General features: G+C 29.3%; 1 protein-coding gene across 3 annotated transcripts in view; it reads left to right on the top strand.

Moving 5' to 3' along the window:
- LOC121123266 (acetylcholine-gated chloride channel subunit acc-3) overlaps positions 1-19347 on the top strand; it is a 218001-nt gene extending 198654 nt beyond the window's left edge. For 2 of the 3 annotated variants that reach the window (XM_071890273.1, XM_040718395.2), the window contains exons 4-7: positions 17803-18055; positions 18112-18252; positions 18315-18430; positions 18788-19347. In XM_071890273.1, coding sequence (XP_071746374.1) covers positions 17803-18055; positions 18112-18252; positions 18315-18430; positions 18788-19288 — 1011 coding nt within the window. In that variant the 3' untranslated portion in view covers positions 19289-19347. The remainder of the gene's footprint in view (positions 1-17802; positions 18056-18111; positions 18253-18314; positions 18431-18787) is intronic. The other variant, XM_071890274.1, reaches the window with a different exon arrangement.
- Positions 19348-19978: the final 631 nt, after the last annotated feature.

Raw genomic sequence — 19978 nt, 5'->3', positions numbered from 1 at the left:
CCTATCTATATAAAGGGTGGCCCATCTAGCGGTTGCATTTTGAGCTACCATTTTTTTAACGTCTGACAGCTGTAGTAACATTTTCATTGTGTCTAATATTTTGTAAAAGGTCTTCGGTTTACGAAATGGTTAAGTTTACGCTCAAAGAAAATTGGGAAATAATGAAGACTTACTTCCAAAATGGAGAGTTTTCTAACGAAACTGCAAGAAACTTACGTTGGTCGAAATAAAGCGCCTTCCAGGCAGTTTGTGGATAAATTTGTGATGCTTGTGTGCAAAAATGGTTCGTTAATGGATAAAACAAAGCGTTGCCGTGTTCGTCCAGTGCGCTCAATCGAAAACATTGCTGCTGTTGCCGAAAGCGAAAAAACGAGCAAGGAGCTGCCGTTACGGTCAATGGTGAGCACTATTAGGCCATGTTGGAAGATTGTTAGTTTCCCCAAATGGAAAAAGAAGACATCGACGACATTTGGTTCCAACGGGATGGCGCTACGTGCCACACAGCCAACGTTACAGTGGATCTTTTCGTACTGTTTTCCACAATCGTATCATAAGGCGAAACGGCAACGTCAACTGGCCACCTCGTAGCTGCGATTTGACTCCATTGACTACCGTCAAGGATAAATGTTACGCCAACCATCCAGAGACGATTGACGATTTGAAACACGAAATTGGAGTCGCCATTGCAGCTATTGAAGCTTACACAATCGAAAAGGTATTGAAAAATGTGGTCGACAGAATGAGCTACTGTAAGGCCAGCAACGGCGGCCATATGAATAAAGTGGTATTCTATTATTAAACAGAATTAAAGCTTTCAAATAAATAAAAAATTATTGAAAAATATCCATCCGTCTTTTTTTTATAGCAATATCAAAAAAAAAAAAAAGTTTCGTAGGCCACTCTTAATTTGATACCCATAAATTAAAGTTTTACTTCATCCCCGATTTTGTTTTGAGTATTAGGGTAATGCCCTATTTTTATATTATAATTTGATTGTTGTAATGAAATTCTTACTTACCAAGATTTGAGAGTTCGTTTACTCCTGGACAAAACTCGTAAAATATTATTTTTTCAGTTATTGTTTAGAAATATGGAGGTAGTTTTTTGTATATCAATTTTATAAAGAATGTATCTCCGTCTTCCTAAAATTGCTCAAATAATGGGCTAGAAAATTGTCGTGATAAATATGTTTTCTATGGTAATGTACTCCTATATTATTTTAATGTAAAAAAAGGAAGAATATAGTTATTTAAAAAAAATATCTTTCTATTTCTAGTGTTCAGGAAAAACTTGAAAAAGGAGTTACAAAGTTTTTCCCCATAACTTTTTCTTTTTTTTTTGCTTATTGAAACTTGATAAAAGAAGAACCTTAAATTGTATTTTATTATGTTTTTTTTTAGAAAAATTCATAAAGTACAAGAGAATTGAATTGAAATCAAGGTTTGAAATGATATAATCCTTTCATATAATTATTTAACGTGCATACCTTCAAAACCAGATAACATGTTTTGGTGTCTGTGAATGTAGTGAACACCACTAGTTACTCTAATAAAACAAATTGCTTTTGCATTATGCGTATTAATATTTACATATCTAAATAAGAGAGGAAAAAAATTGAGTCATAAATCAACTTCCTATTAAATGCACTTAAAGTAATAAGTAGAAATTTTGGGAAAATAAATGTTGGTTATATGATTTCCAATAAAATGATAAATTATTAAGACAAAATATTTATATAATATATAAAGCCTAGTGGAGTGTTATAAATATTTTATATAAAATTGTGCTTTCATTTCGATAAATGCATTAAAAAATAAGTACTGCTTGATAACTTTTGCATTTGTATGATACCTATATCATATTTTGATATAGGGGGAACGGTACAGGTTGGCTCATTTTTTTAGCCAACTTTGGCACATCGATGTAAAAAGATCTATAAATATTTGTACGTATTTTAAATTCTTATCATTTCCAGTATGATAAAAATACAATCGAAAAGGAATATGGTGACCCTTTCAATTTGATGAATCCTCTAGAGGAGAGCCGCTTAGCTGTCACGACATTACATTAGAATAGCTGCGAACCGTAATGAAAGAAAGGCTATGAACACAAATCCCACTCTGTATCGAAGAGGAAAGACAAAGGCAGGAATTACTTAGTTTTCGATCAGTTTCCTCATTTCTAATCTGAATCCAAGAAGTACTTAAACTTATAACTTCTCAACAAATCATCTGTGTTACCCTCCGTCATTAATGAGAAAAAAACACTCGTGTTTACACTTTATACTTAGATGTTTTCTCCTCAATAATGAAATGATCACACTCTTTAAAAAAAAACCACTTTTTAAGTTGCCAACTCCAAGAAAATTCGACACTAAAAAATGCTTAGAATTTACAGCATTAGTTATCAGTAATAAGTTGACTCATAACTTTTCGACAACGTGAGTGACAAAGAAGATATTTATTATTTTTTGTCTTCATGGAACATAAATATTAAAAATAGTAAGAATTGACTTATTATACCCTCCTATGACAAGGACACACTTTCTTGTGAAATTTCATCCCATGCAGCTTCTCCAGCTGTCATAGTATTCAGAATTCAGAATTTTAATAAAATGTACTGGCCAATTTCTATCCAGCCTTGAAAGAGAGGACACAATGCCAATTACCATTGTTTGGGCCGGATATTTTGTGTGGTAAACCCATTTGACTTTTTCTTTTGTTTCTGCAACCTAGCCGTTGTTCCAGCAGATTTGGAATTGATCAACATTGAAATTTTTACTAGTCCGAGAAAATTTTCACAATTTGTCTTGATCCATTTGAGGATTTGTTGCACCTCTCGAGCCTCCTGGCTTTAATGCCCTCTGTCAAAAGGTGGTGTTGGGTCCTTGTCAAATAAACTAATTCCAAGTTGTGCTTTATAGCCCTCCCAGTGGTCCTAGGAACCAGAGAGAAGTTGTAGGGGGGGGGGGCAATTCATTGACTTAGTGGGATCATCCTTTATATTTGTCTCCAAACTTAACAAGAACTTTGTTTCCCTCTTTAAATTTTGTCCTTCACTTCCTGAAATCCTGGAGAGGTTGTTCCCTTCTTTTTTTTACCTCTTGGCCAACTTAAAATCAGGCTCCTAGAAGAACTAATAATGTATCTAAACTTCATCACATCAACTCCAGCATCTAGGAGATCGGAGATGCGCTGCCTTTTTGCTTGTTATTTGGTCACAATGATGAAGTGACTAAATGATTATTAAAGTTTGCATATGTAAAAAGGACAGGAGAAACAGAATATTACAAAATAATTAAAAAACCTTTTCAAAATAATGAGAAAATAAACAGTGTCCACGTTTTGCCGACCTACCCTATATACCTGTGTATAAATGTGCTAAGAGTAAAAGAAAAAGAGTCAAACAGTATGAATATGTACAGCCAAGATTTTAAATCACTTATTTTCTTTCTAAAATACCAACTACTAATTAAAAAAATTGCATTTATTGAAAAATTATACAAATGACTTTCTTTTCAATTTGTTCTTTTGTCCTTAACACTCTATTTGCATAATAAAGAGTTTTATTGGCGTCGTTTTCATTTTTTAATGATTTATTAAGTGCTACTTTTATTCCATGTAATAAATCTGTAAATATATAAAATAGAGTTTGTATATGTAAAAAGGACGGAATAAACAAAATATAAAAAAAATAATCACTAAACTTTTTCATAGTAATGAGAAAATAAACTTTAGTTAATAGTCCACTTTTTGCTGCCCCACCCTGTATTACAACAGTTGTTGGGTCATAAGGGGTTGAAAAATATTCCAAGCAAGTAATCAAAATGAAATATAAATTATCTATGTAAATTCTTTATCTTTCTTAAGTTGTATTGAAGTTCAAAGTTGTATTAGTGATAAGCATGCTCAATCAAGTAGTGTCTTCTCTATATAGCAACAAAACTTGATTAAAAATGAGTACTTTTTACTTTTTTAATAAGAAAATATATCTTACAGCCAACTCATTTTTTTTTTTTTCAAATATTGTTATACTCGAGGAATTGCCGCAGGACACCCTATAATTCATAACTGAAAAATGAAAAGTGTTAATTTATTGTTATATGCTATCTATACTAACAGAATATTGGATAAAGTTATGAATAATGAAATTTATTCAAACCTAAAGACATGAAAATGTATACTTAAGTATTATTTTTTTTACATCTTTAGGGACGTATTTTTTATTTGAATTCAATTTCCTTACTCGGCCCTGAAATAATTGTCCTTTTGGCATTTTGTTGCAATGGATTTCGGTAGTTATTTTTTATTTAAATTACTATTTTTTTATCACTAAGGAAAAAGTACGTGTATAAGCATTTTAGGACAATGTTAGTCCTCATTGAATAAAATTCAGTACTCTAGAAGCCGCCAATTTGGAGTTTGATTTGAGAGAAAAAGTGTTATGGACAGACAGATGAAAGAAATACTGTTTAATATACACACGGTGTGATGGCATAACTGCCTTTTTTATCATGTGTGGCAACTAGGATGTACCAGAAGCAGTGGGTGGGCATGGTTTAATTCAACGGGAGATATTCTAAAGTTCTTTGTTTAAAATCCAGTCAGTTTTTATCACACAACTGTTGGAGTTGGGAACATTTGTATATCATGGAAAATAAATTTTTCAAGAGCGGTATTGAATAATTTAAAAAAAAATTAAACTAAGCTCAAAAACGATTTTTTCAAATTTGTTTTCATAATTTGAAATTCGCAAAATTCTTTGAACGTGAATAACTCAACGAATAATTATGCTAAAACTCCATGTCTGGTGTTATTATATTTTGATTCATGCAATAATTTTTAATTGACGCAGTTTGCTCAAATGGGGTAAAACCAACATTTTAAAGACCTTTGCAAAATTGAAAATCTCTAATAACTTAATCAACTAATTGAAAATATGAATCTATTTGCTTATTTTTACTTGTTTATGGGTAAAAATTGCCAAATGAGTTTCAATTGTGCTATAAAAAACTGTAAAAAAATAACATTTTTTTGTCAGAAAAAAGCAAGTATGTTGTCAAATTTTTGAATTTATCTATCCCAATTTGCAATATTTTTTTATGTCAATTTAAAAAAAAAGTCAAATTTAAAGCCAGAGTCTTCTGGAAATGAAAAAAAAAAGAGATTATTCAAGAAGCTGTCTATACTAAAAAAAAGTCATTAAAAAATATGGCTTTAAATTTTTTTTGCAAAAATTGTAAAAGTTTATGTTTTTATATCATCCAATTATTTTTATTCGCCCTTGAAAGGGTCTTCAAATTGTACTTAAAGTATTGATTGTCACAATAAATTGACCATATCAGGGCAATATAAGTTTCTTTATTCAAAAGCAGGTTCTAATCGATGGCTAATATTATTAGGTAACTTAAATCATCACATAAATTTGGATACAACGTCTATAATTGACAAAAATATATATATTCAATATATATTAGGTACAATAAATTAATAAAATTGGATTTTCTCCTTGTCTTTGTTTGTGTGCATGATTGTTTTTATGTTGAAGCATAACATATTAAAGAACAACGATTTCTTCGAAAACGACTCCTGTGTTGTTTATGCTTAGGTAATCAATAATAATTTAATTACTCTTAATTATAGTGTTACTGCCCCTTTAATTCAGATATAAACATCTATATATGTCATTTACGTGTGCACACAGCCCTTAAGATGGTTGCACAACAAATCAAAACATTAATTAGAGTGTAGAAATGTACTATATTAACTGACAAAAAAACTTTCTACGGTTCTTACAAATTAGAAAATATATAAATGAATGTATTCAAAACAAACAAATTTACATCATTTGTGTATGTATGTTTGTTCCTATCATGATAATAATTACAGAAATAAAGTGTTCTTATTTCAAAACAAGTAAGGAGTTATATCACATGTTTACATAATATATTTTATATTAATATTTTCATGTACATTGCATTCAGTCTAAAGTGAATTTATTAGACGCACTTTATTTTTGTTTTTTTAAGATTTTAATTTGGATTCCCAATGTAGAATCTCTTTTTTCATAGAAAATGGCATCCTTATTACTACATACACATGTATCAATTCAAATAGTATGACCTCCCCGTATATTGGAACCAAAAATTAACATAGCCCCCCATAAATAGAGCAGCTAGAAGATGGGGGAAATTTACACAAATCCAACTCCGTATCTAGCAATGATATAGGCAGAAATCTCAACAAAGTCGATCCTCAATAGGACTCCAAGTTCAACACGTACTTACACATAAAACTCTGTCAAAAACCCCCAGTGTTACTCTTCGTCTTTGACGCACTCGTAATTACTTTATGCTTTAGTTATTTTTTCAAGAATAAAAGAATAATGATCGTTAAGATGGTTGGAGAAAGAGATCACATAAACTTTGATGTTAACTGAGTCCCTTGGATTGGCTCATTGTGGTATAAAGAGTTATGTTGAGTTGGAGTTTTTCAGAACTTCTACATATTCTTTAATTTAATACATCCTGAACTCATCTTAAGATTTTCTTTTTTTCTACGAAAGAAGAGTTTGTAGCTATCTCCTCTTGTTCTTTTGGGGAGTAATACTAAAAATATGAGTAATCATAGCACAAATATTTAGATTTTACTTCGAGTTCGAGTTCAAGTAAAGTCTAATTAAAAAAAAAAAATTGCAAGATAGCTTCAATTGCATTATTAAAATTGCGGGAATATAATTGTACGATCTAGTCATTTATTATAACCTTTTAGGCTTAAAAGTGCTTACATTTTCCCTTCTCTTCTAATTATATATCAAATCTTATTTTATATTGACACTACAGCTTATTATGTTGAATAAATTGTAGGTATATTATGTGGATTTGATTAAAATAGTCCTGATCATTTTTTAAATTTATTTCGTAGTTAAATATACTTTATTATAGAATTAACATAAATTTATGCAAAAAGATTTAATAATAAATTGAATTACATTAAGTTTGTGTGAAATTTATTTTTACTTTTATAATTAAGGAGAACATGTAAATAACAAAGGGTTTTTTGTAAAACAAATAAAACGAAGTTTGTTTTGGAATAACATTACCAAAGCTTACGTATACATAAATTGAGCTTGCTTTAATCATATGACGAAGCTACTATTTTGAATAATTATCTTAAGTCATTTTGATTTTTTTTTTGAGATGACGTATTTTAAATGATTTTTTTTTAAATAACAGAATACGACATATAAATTTATGGAAGTTTATTGGAAAAAAATGCAAAATATAAATAGGTAAACAATGGAGTTTATATAAATGATTTTATTAACATCTTATTGATTCTTCTTTGAATAAATTTTAACTCAAATGGATATTACAGGTGAACTAGACCTTTTAGAATTCAATGAACCTGTGTAAATGAACCTTCATTAATACATTTTTTATGTAAGTTACTTTGGCTTAAAAAGACGGATAAACTAAAACATTACTTTTTTTTCTCAAACTAAACCCATGAAATATTAATTGCGTTTTCTCAAAATTGAATGATTGTACATAAAATATAATCACATGTTTGAAATTATTATAACATTTTGAAAAGAATTAACTAATTTTACTGTGGATTATTCATCTTTATCATTCTTAAAAATTGGCTTAAAACTATAAAGAGGTTAAACATAGTCACAAATTATTGAAAACCAGATTTAATACGAAAAAAATTATTACAGATTTGTAATTAGCACGTCAATACCTACTATAAATAAATATGGAATTAACCTGTATTATTTTTGAAATCCCTTTAATTACAATTTTTATGTGTAGCTATCAATATTGTTCAGTAAACTAGGGATATCTGAGTACTGACACATTTTAGTTGATTGCTATTGGACCAAAATACAAAGAGGCAAATTATATTGAATAAAAAATTGAAAAACACGCCTAATTTTGTGATTTAATAAGTATAAATTTTACAAACTTACGGGATGGATGCCATAAAAAATATGAAAACTCTCAGAGACATATTGTCAAATGAAATATTGTTGAGTCTTAAATAAGGAAGATATTGAAGAGGCTGTTATTATTTTTTTCTTAATTCTAAAGCATCTTCATTAAATGCATTTGATTATATCACTACGAGAACAAATTAGGAAGTCATTCCTTTTTAAATGTTTATTCTTTGGTAAAATGAAGAAAAAATGATAATATCCTTAACAAAACAAATATAAAATAATTTTAGCTACTTAAATGATTTTGGAGTGGTGGAGCGGGTCTAAAAGGGCTCTTTTTACGTCTTTGAACTCATAAGTAAATTGAATGAATGGATACATGAAACTTTAATATTATTGAGTAAGGTTCTTAGTACACCAATATTTTTGTATCGGTTCCAGAAAAAATATTTTGTATTCTTTTGGTACACTTTTGATTGAAAATAAAACAACAAAATTTTGTCTAGATCCATTTAAATGAGCATAGCGGGGTCTCCACATGATTTTTTATTTATGGTAGGGGAAATAGCTAGCTTATAAAGGTAAATTTTGTGTGTATTTGAAATTGAGATAAATGTACTCTAATTAATCATTACAGAAAATAGAAAATTATTTATTTAATGTATATTTCCAGTTTATCATGTCAATTGAATATTTAATAAAAAACATAAAAAATATATGTTATTGATATTTTTTAATTCCTTTTTTTAAGATATGGTCTTTTTATTAAAAAAAAAATAAAGATTTTTAGTGAAACATGATTATTTCTTACACGTTTTTTATAGACGTGTTTTATGCTTAATTTCTCTCGTCGAGGTGTACATTATTATAAAGAAAGATCTAAAATTACGTACTATTTGAATAATTACAGTATTTTATAGAAAAAATAAAATAAATCTCTGGAAATAGTGGGTATCAAAGATTCAGTGTGCAATTAAAAAAAAATCTCCAAAGTTTCTGATCTTGCATGATAAAAAAGAAAATATGTAATTAGATTATTAAGGAAAAAGTGCTGAGTCATTCAATTTATAAATTACTTTTATTACATATTTTAATTTTTAAGTCAGTATTTCTAAAATTATTCAAGTAGGTTGAAAAAATGGAATATTGTATATTACATATGCTCAAGATTAGAAGCAATACTCAGCTGACAATTTTAAGACAATTAGAAAGGAGAGAAAAATGATGTAGGTAAAAGTGTTGTTGGTCTATTTTTTTAGGATTCAAATTAGTACAAGGTGTTTACATCTTCACTAGTCTATTTTTATAAGTAAGGTTTTACTTCTTGTATTTTTAATTAAGTACGTGCATAGCAGTATTTTTTTAGATATGGTTATAGCACACTGCAACTGATTGACATTTAATTTGATTATGTGAATTTATCTTCTTCTCCTTCTCCATACATACAATCACTTTATCTTTTTTAACAGCTTTCTTATATGTAGATTGTAGAGTTATAGTTTTTGAGAGTGCCATGGTTTTTGTAGATGATATATAAACACTCAAAATTATAAAATGCAGTATATAAATTAAAACAGTATTTTCTTTCAAGTAATACAAAATGTATGAATGTAATTGTTACAGACTCTATCACTGTACAAAAAATACAATTACCCAGTAAAATTTTATAAAATATTTTTTAAACTAAATAATCAATTCGCAGATTATTTAATGATAAATCAATTTTCTTAAATGTAGAGCTCAAACCTTAACAGTCTTTAAAGCGATTGTTTATCCTGATGAGAATGTATTTACTGTGTTTGATATTATTAAAATTTGTCAGTCTTTTTGCTGACGTCTAATAACTCCGAGTAATCCCAGGTACACCCGTGAGTACCATAATAAAATGGGTAATACTATCCCAGAACTGTTTTTATTTTCCAAATATCAATAAAATACCAGTACTCATTTGGATGTAATTTAGTATTTAATAAGCATTTGGATGATTAATTAATAAAACTATGTCATATATCGTTAATTTTTAGATAAATGATAAATGATTCAAGGAATATTTTAAAGAGTAACGAAGCATATACCGTAAATTTTGGTCTAACGGTCACCTGATGAATCCGTATCACTGCACAAACCGGCCTTATCCAGTTCCACCGCAGAAAATTGTCACATAAATAAACTATATTATGGTCGTCTCTCCATTACCATTGCCAGCCCTCACATAAATTATTACATAGCTACTTCATGGGTTTATTAATAAACCTGATTTTAACAGTGACTTTTTTAATTTATATAGACTGTTCAGTAGAAAACAAAGAAGGAGTGACCGATTATAGACTTATAGAACCTATGCTGACATGTCGATTGATACATATGAATGTTCCATGTACATAACTGAATGTTTTCTCCCTTTAATGAATTTCCCTCACTCTTTATCTGATAATGAATATTTTGTCACATTATTGCCCAGACGTAAATTTTATCCTTTCTTGTATTCTTTTATAACTTATTTCAACTAGTGTAAGAGGTTACCTGCACTAAGAGTTTGCTTTTTTCGGTTCCCTAACCAAATCGCGTAATATATGTTTGACGGTACATCAAAAATTATGGCATGAAGTATCTAGAAGGAATGGGCGATATGTCCAAAAGTATAAAATAAGTATGCCCCGTATGAAATACCCAAATATGAAATTTCCAGAATCTAATTAATATTATAAAGTTACTTTCAAAAAAAATTCAAATCAATTATAAAGAAGCTCTCCTTTCATATTTCAAATGTAACAAAAATAATGGATGAAATTGTGTTTATGCATGACAAAAGACACTTAGAAATATTTTATTTTCTTACATAATATTATGTAAAAATAGGTCCTTTGATTATAAATATTTTTTGATTTTTCAAAAAACGGATATCAGACAGAAATGATTTTTTTCCCCTCATTGTGAGAATCATAGTAATATTTATATTCAAATCTTTTCTCTAAAAATTTAATATTTGACATACTATTCAATATTCAATTATATTATGAACTACAGAAATGCTCTATATAAAAGAATATAAGTTTACGAGTTTTTTTGAGAGATTTGATATTTCTTAAGTATTGTAACGAACAAATATCAAAATTTACTTTTAATTTATCGATTTGTTTATAGTTTTTTTTTTATTCAATGGTACTAATTATTTTTTTGTAGTTTACTTACTTTGGTTTAAGATCTTTGCTTTAAGGATAATCAATTAAAGTTATTTATTAAGATCTCCCGACAAAACCTCAGGATTACTCTCGATCTTTCATCACTACACTTACACGTAGTTACTTTATACAGGGATTCTTCTTTCCTCAAGAATTAAATAATAATGATAAGAGGTATAGAAAGTAATACTAAAAAAACTCTGTTTATGGTTACAACTTTTTTAGATATTTTTTAAATGTTCCTGAAATTGACCAAATGGAATTTCACTGATGTCTTTCCATTTAATATACGTAATGTATATTTCCTTCTCTAGGAGTGAGTATGAATAAAATCTTTGCACATTGCGTTCAAGAGAGTAATTTCTCCCGAGAGCTATGTTTGTTTATATTTTTACAACTCTAATCCTCCTGTATTCGATAATAACAAAGTTAAAAACTGTACTTGGCCAGGGAAGTGTTTCTAGTTACTAGGAATACCTATCCTGATAACTACTATATTTGGAACCAAGACTGTTCCCCTAGCCATACGGCCTTCAAGACAGATAACTTCTGCCAGGAACACTTTTCTGACTTCTGGTCGAAGGTCTTCTGGCCCTCTTCCAGTCTTGATTACAATCCACTCGACTTCAGTATGTGGAACGTCTAAGAGAGCAAGGTTGGGAAGACATCAAACAGATATGTACAGTCCACCATCAAGAAGTAAAGGGCCAACATGTCCGCCCATTATTTTGTGGCACCCTGTGTCATATTCCGACCTCGTGTGGAGGCTATGATGGAGGCTGGAACTGGTCATATTGTATAATTTTTGACAAGATGAAATGCTGAAAGTTTTATTATTATTATTTTTTTCTAATAAAGAGTTATTATGGTTTTGGTTTGCTTCTTGATTGAAGACAATTTCCCTGTCGCAATCTGTACACAAACCAGATTGAACATAAAAGACGGAGAGTAAATCTGAGGATTAGTAATTGAGTTGTATTTGTAGCTTTTTTTGTACTCAGAGTAGAAGTGGGGATTCAAATCTGAGGTATTCTTGCCTATGTTCTTTTTTATTTCCTTCTCTCCCTTCCCCCTCGTCACAGCTGCTTGTGGCTGATCAGAGGAAAAGTCATGACAGCTAAGCGGATCTCCTCTAAATTATTCTTCAAATTGTCAACGTTACCATGTTTATTCCCATTTTTTTTAAATGCACAAAATGCTCCTGATTGGCATGATCACGGACGTAAAGTAATGTTAATGTAGAAAAATTGAGCAAACTTGTATTAGGTGTAATAATTATTATATAATCTTATACTATACCATTTAATTAATGATGTTTTATCATCATAATCATACGTTTTATGAAAAAATCCAAATACCGTGCTGAACCATTATTGTAACGAGTACTTCAATTATAGCAAAAAAATAAAAAATACCCTGCCAATGACTTTATCCCCCAAATTACTTACTGAGTAAATTTTTCTATATTAAGGTGGATACCTCATTAACAGAACATTTACACTATATTTTGTTGTCAGCTAATATTTTTTCTGCTTCTGTCATAGTGTTCTGAACTTTGATTGGTTGAATTTGAAAAAGCTCTTTTTAAGTAGCTGTGAACAATTCTCATCAATGTTTTAGTAATAATTCCATATTTTGGAAGAATGGACTAACTACTACCAACTTATTTTGAGCTTATTTTCCTGTTTCTAATTAATATGCAAATTTAGCAAATCACTTTAAAAGCAAAATAAAAGCTCCTATTACATTTGAACTTTTGTTGACCATACAATTTAGCACCCTAACTATATATATTTGTCAAAAAAGTATCAAAATATCTATATAAATTTCGGTACTGGAACCGGTAGATAGAATTGTCAAAATATTCTTCCAAAAATATCTGCAACTCTATTGTATTTTTTGTAATGTGTCGACTAATATTATTTGTGTTCTAAACGTTTGTTTATTGAGTTCGAATTATTTATTGATTAGTTGTTAATATCCCTACTATTAAATATTACCGTAGTTGGGGTTAGTAACGATATAAGGCATGAGTTTGGTTTACTATTTTTAGATTATTTACATACGCGATTGTGACTTGGATGCAGAAGTAGTAGTAGTCTTGAATGATGTGATTTCATTCAAGAGGAGAAATTCTAAAAATTTCTTGGAAATACAGTCAATTACTGTCATGTTTTGAAGTAGTACGGAACGTGCGTTTGCTGTAGAAAATAAATATTTTAAAGAATGGTATGACAAATTATTTTATAAAATTTAAATTATTTCGATTTAGCTTCTAAGTTTTCATTACTGCGATCTATGAAACTCAATAAATAGTTTGAATTTTTACGAAATATGATTTTTTCCAATTCATTTTCATAATTCAAAATTTGATGAAATGTCTTTGAGTGCAAGTAACTCCATGTATCAAAATGCTAGAGAGTTAAAACTGTAACTATCCAATTTGGTCTTACGCCAGAATTTTAAATCATTGTGATTTGTCCAAATCGAGTACTTAAAACTGGATTTTTTAGACCTTTGCAGAATTGCCAATAGCTAATTTTATAATGTATTAATAATTCATAACTATATATAAAGATAAGTTTTTTTAGTAAATTTCTTATCTTTTTGCATAAAAAGTTAGCTGCCTGAAGCCTCTTAATGAAAAGTTATTTTAGGAGAAAAAAAGTTTTGAAAAAGTTACCGCGTAATAAAAATAAAATAATAGTGCGTATGGACAGTGGTGGACGTCACCTATCTGATACATTTTTCAAAACGGTGTATTTATTTTTTCTATACTTATTAATATAAGTATGTTGGTCCATAGTAAAAAAATAATCTGTCTATTCACATCCCTGTTAACGGTGCTTGAAAAAGGTCCCAAATTTATAGCGCCTTCTAAAAGTCATTATATTTACCAATATTATAGCAAAGTACTTCATCTTGCCAATCGAATTAGTTTAATAAACTTTTTAGTATCTATCATACACGAAAAAAGTTACCCATTATTCATAATGTAGGTATAATTAATATATTTGCTTAGCTATAAACATTAGTAAAATTGATGAATGGATGACATTATTAGCAGATATTTATGATTTAATTTGCTAAAATATTGTACAAGACAGCTTTTGCGTCCAATTTGGACGTGTTCTTTAAATTTAAAAACATATATATATCTATTTTAAATGAAATCAACAATTGATCATATTTTGTACAATCGACCCTTAGTATTTAGGTTAAATCAATGTTTGAGTCGTGGCCCCGCCATAGTTCTATTTTTTTTTCTTTATTGATGAAACTTATTCTGCCTTATGCGAGTAAAACTCTCAAATAGAGATGTTTATATTTATAAGTTGTTTAATAGGCATTGTTTAAAAATATTTACATATATTAGTTTTCCTAGTGCTAGAAATAAATGGTAAAATGAATTATCACCATAATCAAATCTTTTGTATAAATAAACTGTCCTATTTGGTACTTAAATTCACTTACCAAAAGGTTTTATAAATTGTAAATGGTATTTTTTTGAATACCAATGAAATAACAAATATTTAACTCCAATTTTCATTTCAGGGTTTTATAGAATGGTTAACAAGCTTAAAATTTATAACATCAATTTTCTAAAAACAAGATACAAGGCACAAATGAGAGTTTTCCCTAAGTAGGCTGTATTGTCTTACATAAAAGTCAGAGCACAATCTTCTAGAAATTTTGTGTGTTTTTCTACAGAATCTCCTTCTATAACTATGCATAAACATACAATCATTAATACCTTCTATAATAAATTCAAATAAATCACAAAAAAACCTTGTTAAAGAAGCTCTAACGTTTATTTACACGTATATTTGCTAGGTAATGTCATCTAATAATAACATAACTACCCATAAATTTATTGATATAAGTTACAGAGCCTTGGTTTTATAACCCTTTAAATTGAGTAAATATTTGTGTACAAATATTTACAAGAAAACCTTGTGAGTAATTTTTCCCATAAGATTGCTCGTTATAATCAAATTATTGACATACATATGTTGTAGGGATGGATCTGGGTAATACTCACAGCTATGGACTCGTACATGGAATATTAATGTAAAAATAACCACATATTATCTGCACGTATTCGAATCCTAATTAATTGGTGGGCACTCATTTTTACTCGGGTATTTGTCATGATGTATTTCTCTCTATAGACGAATATTTTGAACTTTTCATTTTTGTATGAGTATTTGTTCACAAAAGATGACTGAGCGAACAAAATAGGTCATAATTTCTCATGACGGTCAATGCACCATTTTATCATACGTTGATATTGAGAGCAAAGGAAATACTAAAAATTTCATTTTTTCTTTAATATCGTTGATCTTTTCTACTATGTCATCATTTGTCTTGAAAATTAAGCAAGAAATGCTTAATTTCCCATAATATTATAAATTAATTTTTTCTACCGCTCTCACTCATCTCACATTAGTAAATTCGATGAATTACTTAGTTTCATTATTTCTTTGAAGTTAAAATTACAGAGTATTTGTTGTGTTGGATTATAATATTACTCGAATTCAAAAAAACTCGACTTACCACAGTTGACAATTTATTGAAAATGACTAAAGCTCATACGAAATATTTTTCTCAAAAGTTTGATTTTACTTGAAGAAGAATATTCAGGACTCTAAAAATTCGAGTTTGGATTAGTCAAACTTTTAGTATCACTCGAAATGTCAATAAAGATCTGCACATGGATGCTCCTTTAAAAAAATATATTGATGATATAAAAATAGGAAACCATATTACATATGATTTGTGGAAATTCGGAAAATAGATCAAGCTCGAAAATTTTCACTCGAATCCAACAATAGTCAAGGTAAAAAATTTACTTTGAAGGTATGAAAATATCCGACTAAATAAAGGCTTCTACTCAAGTACAAGGTTCACGTTATTTATATTATTGTACTCGGTTTGAAATAACTAAATATCCAAAATGTAACCCTAATATGTACAAATTTTTTTATGTTTACTTATCCTAAGTAAGTTTTTTTACAATATTTTTCCATAATAAAAAAAGAGACATGCAATGGTATGGTTTAATTTAAAAAAATAGATTATAGCAAACACATTTTCTAAATTTTTTTTTAATTTAGAGTTTACATGAAATGCACATTTCATGTCAATCTAATAAATCAATAAAGTTAATTTAGTTACTATTATTCAATAAAGCAAAATACATTGAGAGGGTAAAAATACAATTTCTTACAATAGATATAGTAGAGTGGTTCGTTATACTTTTTCTAGTGTGGTATCGGCGTGCATTTAAAACAATGGCAAAAGTAAATTGCTATTGAAATGGGTATTTCCATACACTTGCCGATGACGTAACCCCTGAATTTATAAGCCCCTCACTCCACACAAAGGTGTCTTTAATATAGAAAGAAAGGTCTTACCAATTATTGATGTGCGGGCTTATGTTTAGTCTGTTGTATATTTTTAAGCCTAATTTTCAACAAAAATCACCTTATTCATCACTGATTATCTAATTTTTTTATACATTTTAATGTTATATTTCTTTCTAAACAAATTTTTCCCAATCCAGGACTTTCAAGTACGACACAATAGGATTGAAGCTCCAACAAATCCACTGATTTCATTCTTCTGTAACACACATTGAATTTTATACACATTTTTTTAAGCATAAACAAGGAATCCTGAATTTGATGTGAGAAACATACTTTAAAAATTAACATTAAACGCGTTGGTAAGGGTAGTGGGTTCCACTATTTCTGTAACAAGTTGTTATATACTTATTTAAAAGGGATAAAGAAAGTGACATATAAAAACGTTAAGTCACAATAATAATAAAATATAGAAGGTAATTTTATTAAGACTGAATAGGCTTGTTGGCAATTTTCTAAGTAAACGTTTCAAAACAATTTACTTATTTATCTAATAGGACAAGAAATAATGTGCTATTTGTTTTTGTCAAAATGTAATAGTCATCAAAGAGGGGTGGGGGACTGAGTTAAAAAATACGACCTTTGCAGGCTAAAACAAAGTGTTTTCAAATGATCAAGATATATTTCTCATGAGGCCTGATGTTTTTCAACTTAAACTCATTGACTATTTCTTTTTATAATAATTTAATCATTATTTTCCTTTATTTCTCCTTCGCCTAGCTATATAATTAATCTGATCAAGATACAAGTGTAAAATTCTAACCGATATTTTAGAAATATAAAAAGTGACAAATATGTTATGTAGCTAAAATGTTCACCGCAAAATTACTGGTCACGAACAAGAGCTAACCCGTACCTCCCTATAATTGATTTTTTCATTTAAACCATGCATTTATTTGATTAGAAAATTTTTTATCAACTATGATTTGTATATATATATGTACTCAAATATATATAAATATATGTTGTTTAACTCCGAGCGATTTACATATTGAATATATAATATTAATTTTTTGGCAGTTAAATTAACCAACAAATAAAATTGAGCAAATTGCTATATAAAGGCAATAAAATAAAAAAAAATCACTCTGAAAATAATAACTGATAGCTTTTAATGGCATTTCTCTTGAAAGCAATCCATGTATGTCTCTTTATTCTATTCTTTTTCATTTAAATCAACTTATTAAAAGATTTATGTCTATTTTTAGTGATATGCCACTATTCAATCTATTTTATTGATTTTTTCCTTTCAGCGCTGCAAATTTCAAGTAGGCTCATATTCTTACGACGACACTAAAATGAGATTTGCTGGAAGTCCACGAGTCACGGGATATGCAGAGACCTCCCGAGCTATTGTCTTGGACTATGACATCCAAATCAAGTCCTTAAAGATGAAAGATATGATATATCACAGTGGGACATTGGGAAACTATTCTCTTGCCGGCTTTGAAATGGTACTGCATCGATATGTGTCCCATTATATCATCACTTACTACTTACCTTCAGGTTTGAATTTAAGGCAGATGGATTAGACCTTCATTTTCATGTATTTATACCTTTAGGCTTATTTGTTGTTGTCTCTTGGATCAGCTTTGTTGTACCTCCTACTGTTATTCCTGGTCGAATGGCTCTTCTCATCACTTTGTTTCTTGTGCTCGTTAATATTTTTAACAGTGTGACAACTAACACACCAAAAGCAGAGGGTAAGAAGTCTTTTGATTAATTATTGACTAGTGTATTTAACTCTTCTAAATATCATGATCAGGTCTGACTGCAATTGAAGCATGGATGCTTGCGTGTATTTTATTTGTTTTTGGAGCTTTAGTCGAATATGCAGTCATTTTATTCCGGAAACAGTCTTCTATGAAATCCAGCTATCAGGTAATGCAAAAAATGGAAGGCACATCCTTTTTTCCACCAAATAAAAATCATTTTATATAAATAGAATAGTTATTAAATGAAAGAGGGAGTTAAATATAAGCAATTGATTAATAATTTCTTTGAGGAACTAAAATCATTTTTCCATTAACCATTATTCTTATAATATATAATAAATTGATCTACGAAAAAAAAAATCTATTATTGAAAGAATTTCTTTAATTCAATTATATAACCACACCACAAAAAAATAATAACCTTTAGTTTGTCAAAAAAGGGTAAAAAAAAAAAAATACCTGCTCCATGGGTAATGTAACTATTCTGAACTACCTTGAAATGACCTTCATAACCTTTTTTTAGCAGGAGGAAGAGGATGAGTCTATGGGCATGGTTGAACCACGGAAACGTAATATAATCACTAAGAAAATGCGTGATGAAATCAAGCATGAGCTCGTTCAGCCGCCTCCAACATCCCCTGTCAACCCTGATAATGCAAGCACTCATACCGCCAATAACAACAACAACAATCCCCGGAACAATCCTGTAGAAACAAATAACTTGACATCCAATACTATGAACATGACGACAACAACACTCATTCATTATCCACCTCATGCTCAACCTCGCTATCCCATTCCTTCTGAGCATCTCCTCACCACCACATCTTCATCAAGTCGCAGCAAAGTTCCACGACTTCCACGGAGGAATAAATACGAGGGCAATAACTACATCAACGTGGATCGTTTCTTTCTTGTAGTCATGCCTTTCCTCTTTCTGATTTTCAATGTGGGATACTGGCTATACTATGGGCAACATTATTTACTTAATTCTGAAGAGCCAGCCGAGATCATTGATCACTAGATGATGCCTCGGGCCTGGCTTTCATGAATTATATTTGCATGGAATTCAAGAGCAAACTCCACCACTTTCATTGCTTTCAAATATTTATATAATACATAAACTTGTCTGGAGGCTCAATGTTGGACAAATTTTTGTTTTGTTTTTGTGTTTTTGGAGGAATATGAGTGAGCCGCATTTTCATTACTCTTATCATGGCATAACGGTTTTATTTATCTTGCATATCACACACACCATTATAAAATAATAACTTATATATATATAATAATAATAAAATAACATAATATTTGTTATAAACATAGATAGTTCTTTGATAAATGTGTCCGTGAAAAATACAAGTCAAGTTATTTTGAGAAAAAAACTTATACAACATATCATTTTAATCTCATTTGCACCAAATATATATAAGATAAAAATTATATTATAATTTTGTAGGAGCTCTCTAATAGACACTGACGAAGTGGCATGACTTTTATAAGGGGGGGTCATGGTTAACTTTTAGCGCTCCTACATTACAAATTTACTAAAGTCTATTTTTTTTTAAAATAACTCTTTGTATAAGGAAATTTTGAATTTTTTTTTAAGAACTTGCCAATATTCTTTTGATTCTAACTAAATTCCTAACTTTTAGAGCTCTATAAAATATTCATTGCTGTAAGAGCCATAGAATCCGTGGCCCCAAGCTACTATTAA

The sequence above is a fragment of the Lepeophtheirus salmonis genome, chromosome 8 (assembly GCF_016086655.4).
Source record: "Lepeophtheirus salmonis chromosome 8, UVic_Lsal_1.4, whole genome shotgun sequence".
In the NCBI taxonomy this organism is placed as follows: domain Eukaryota; kingdom Metazoa; phylum Arthropoda; class Copepoda; order Siphonostomatoida; family Caligidae; genus Lepeophtheirus; species Lepeophtheirus salmonis.
This window is presented reverse-complemented; position numbering and strand designations above follow the sequence as displayed.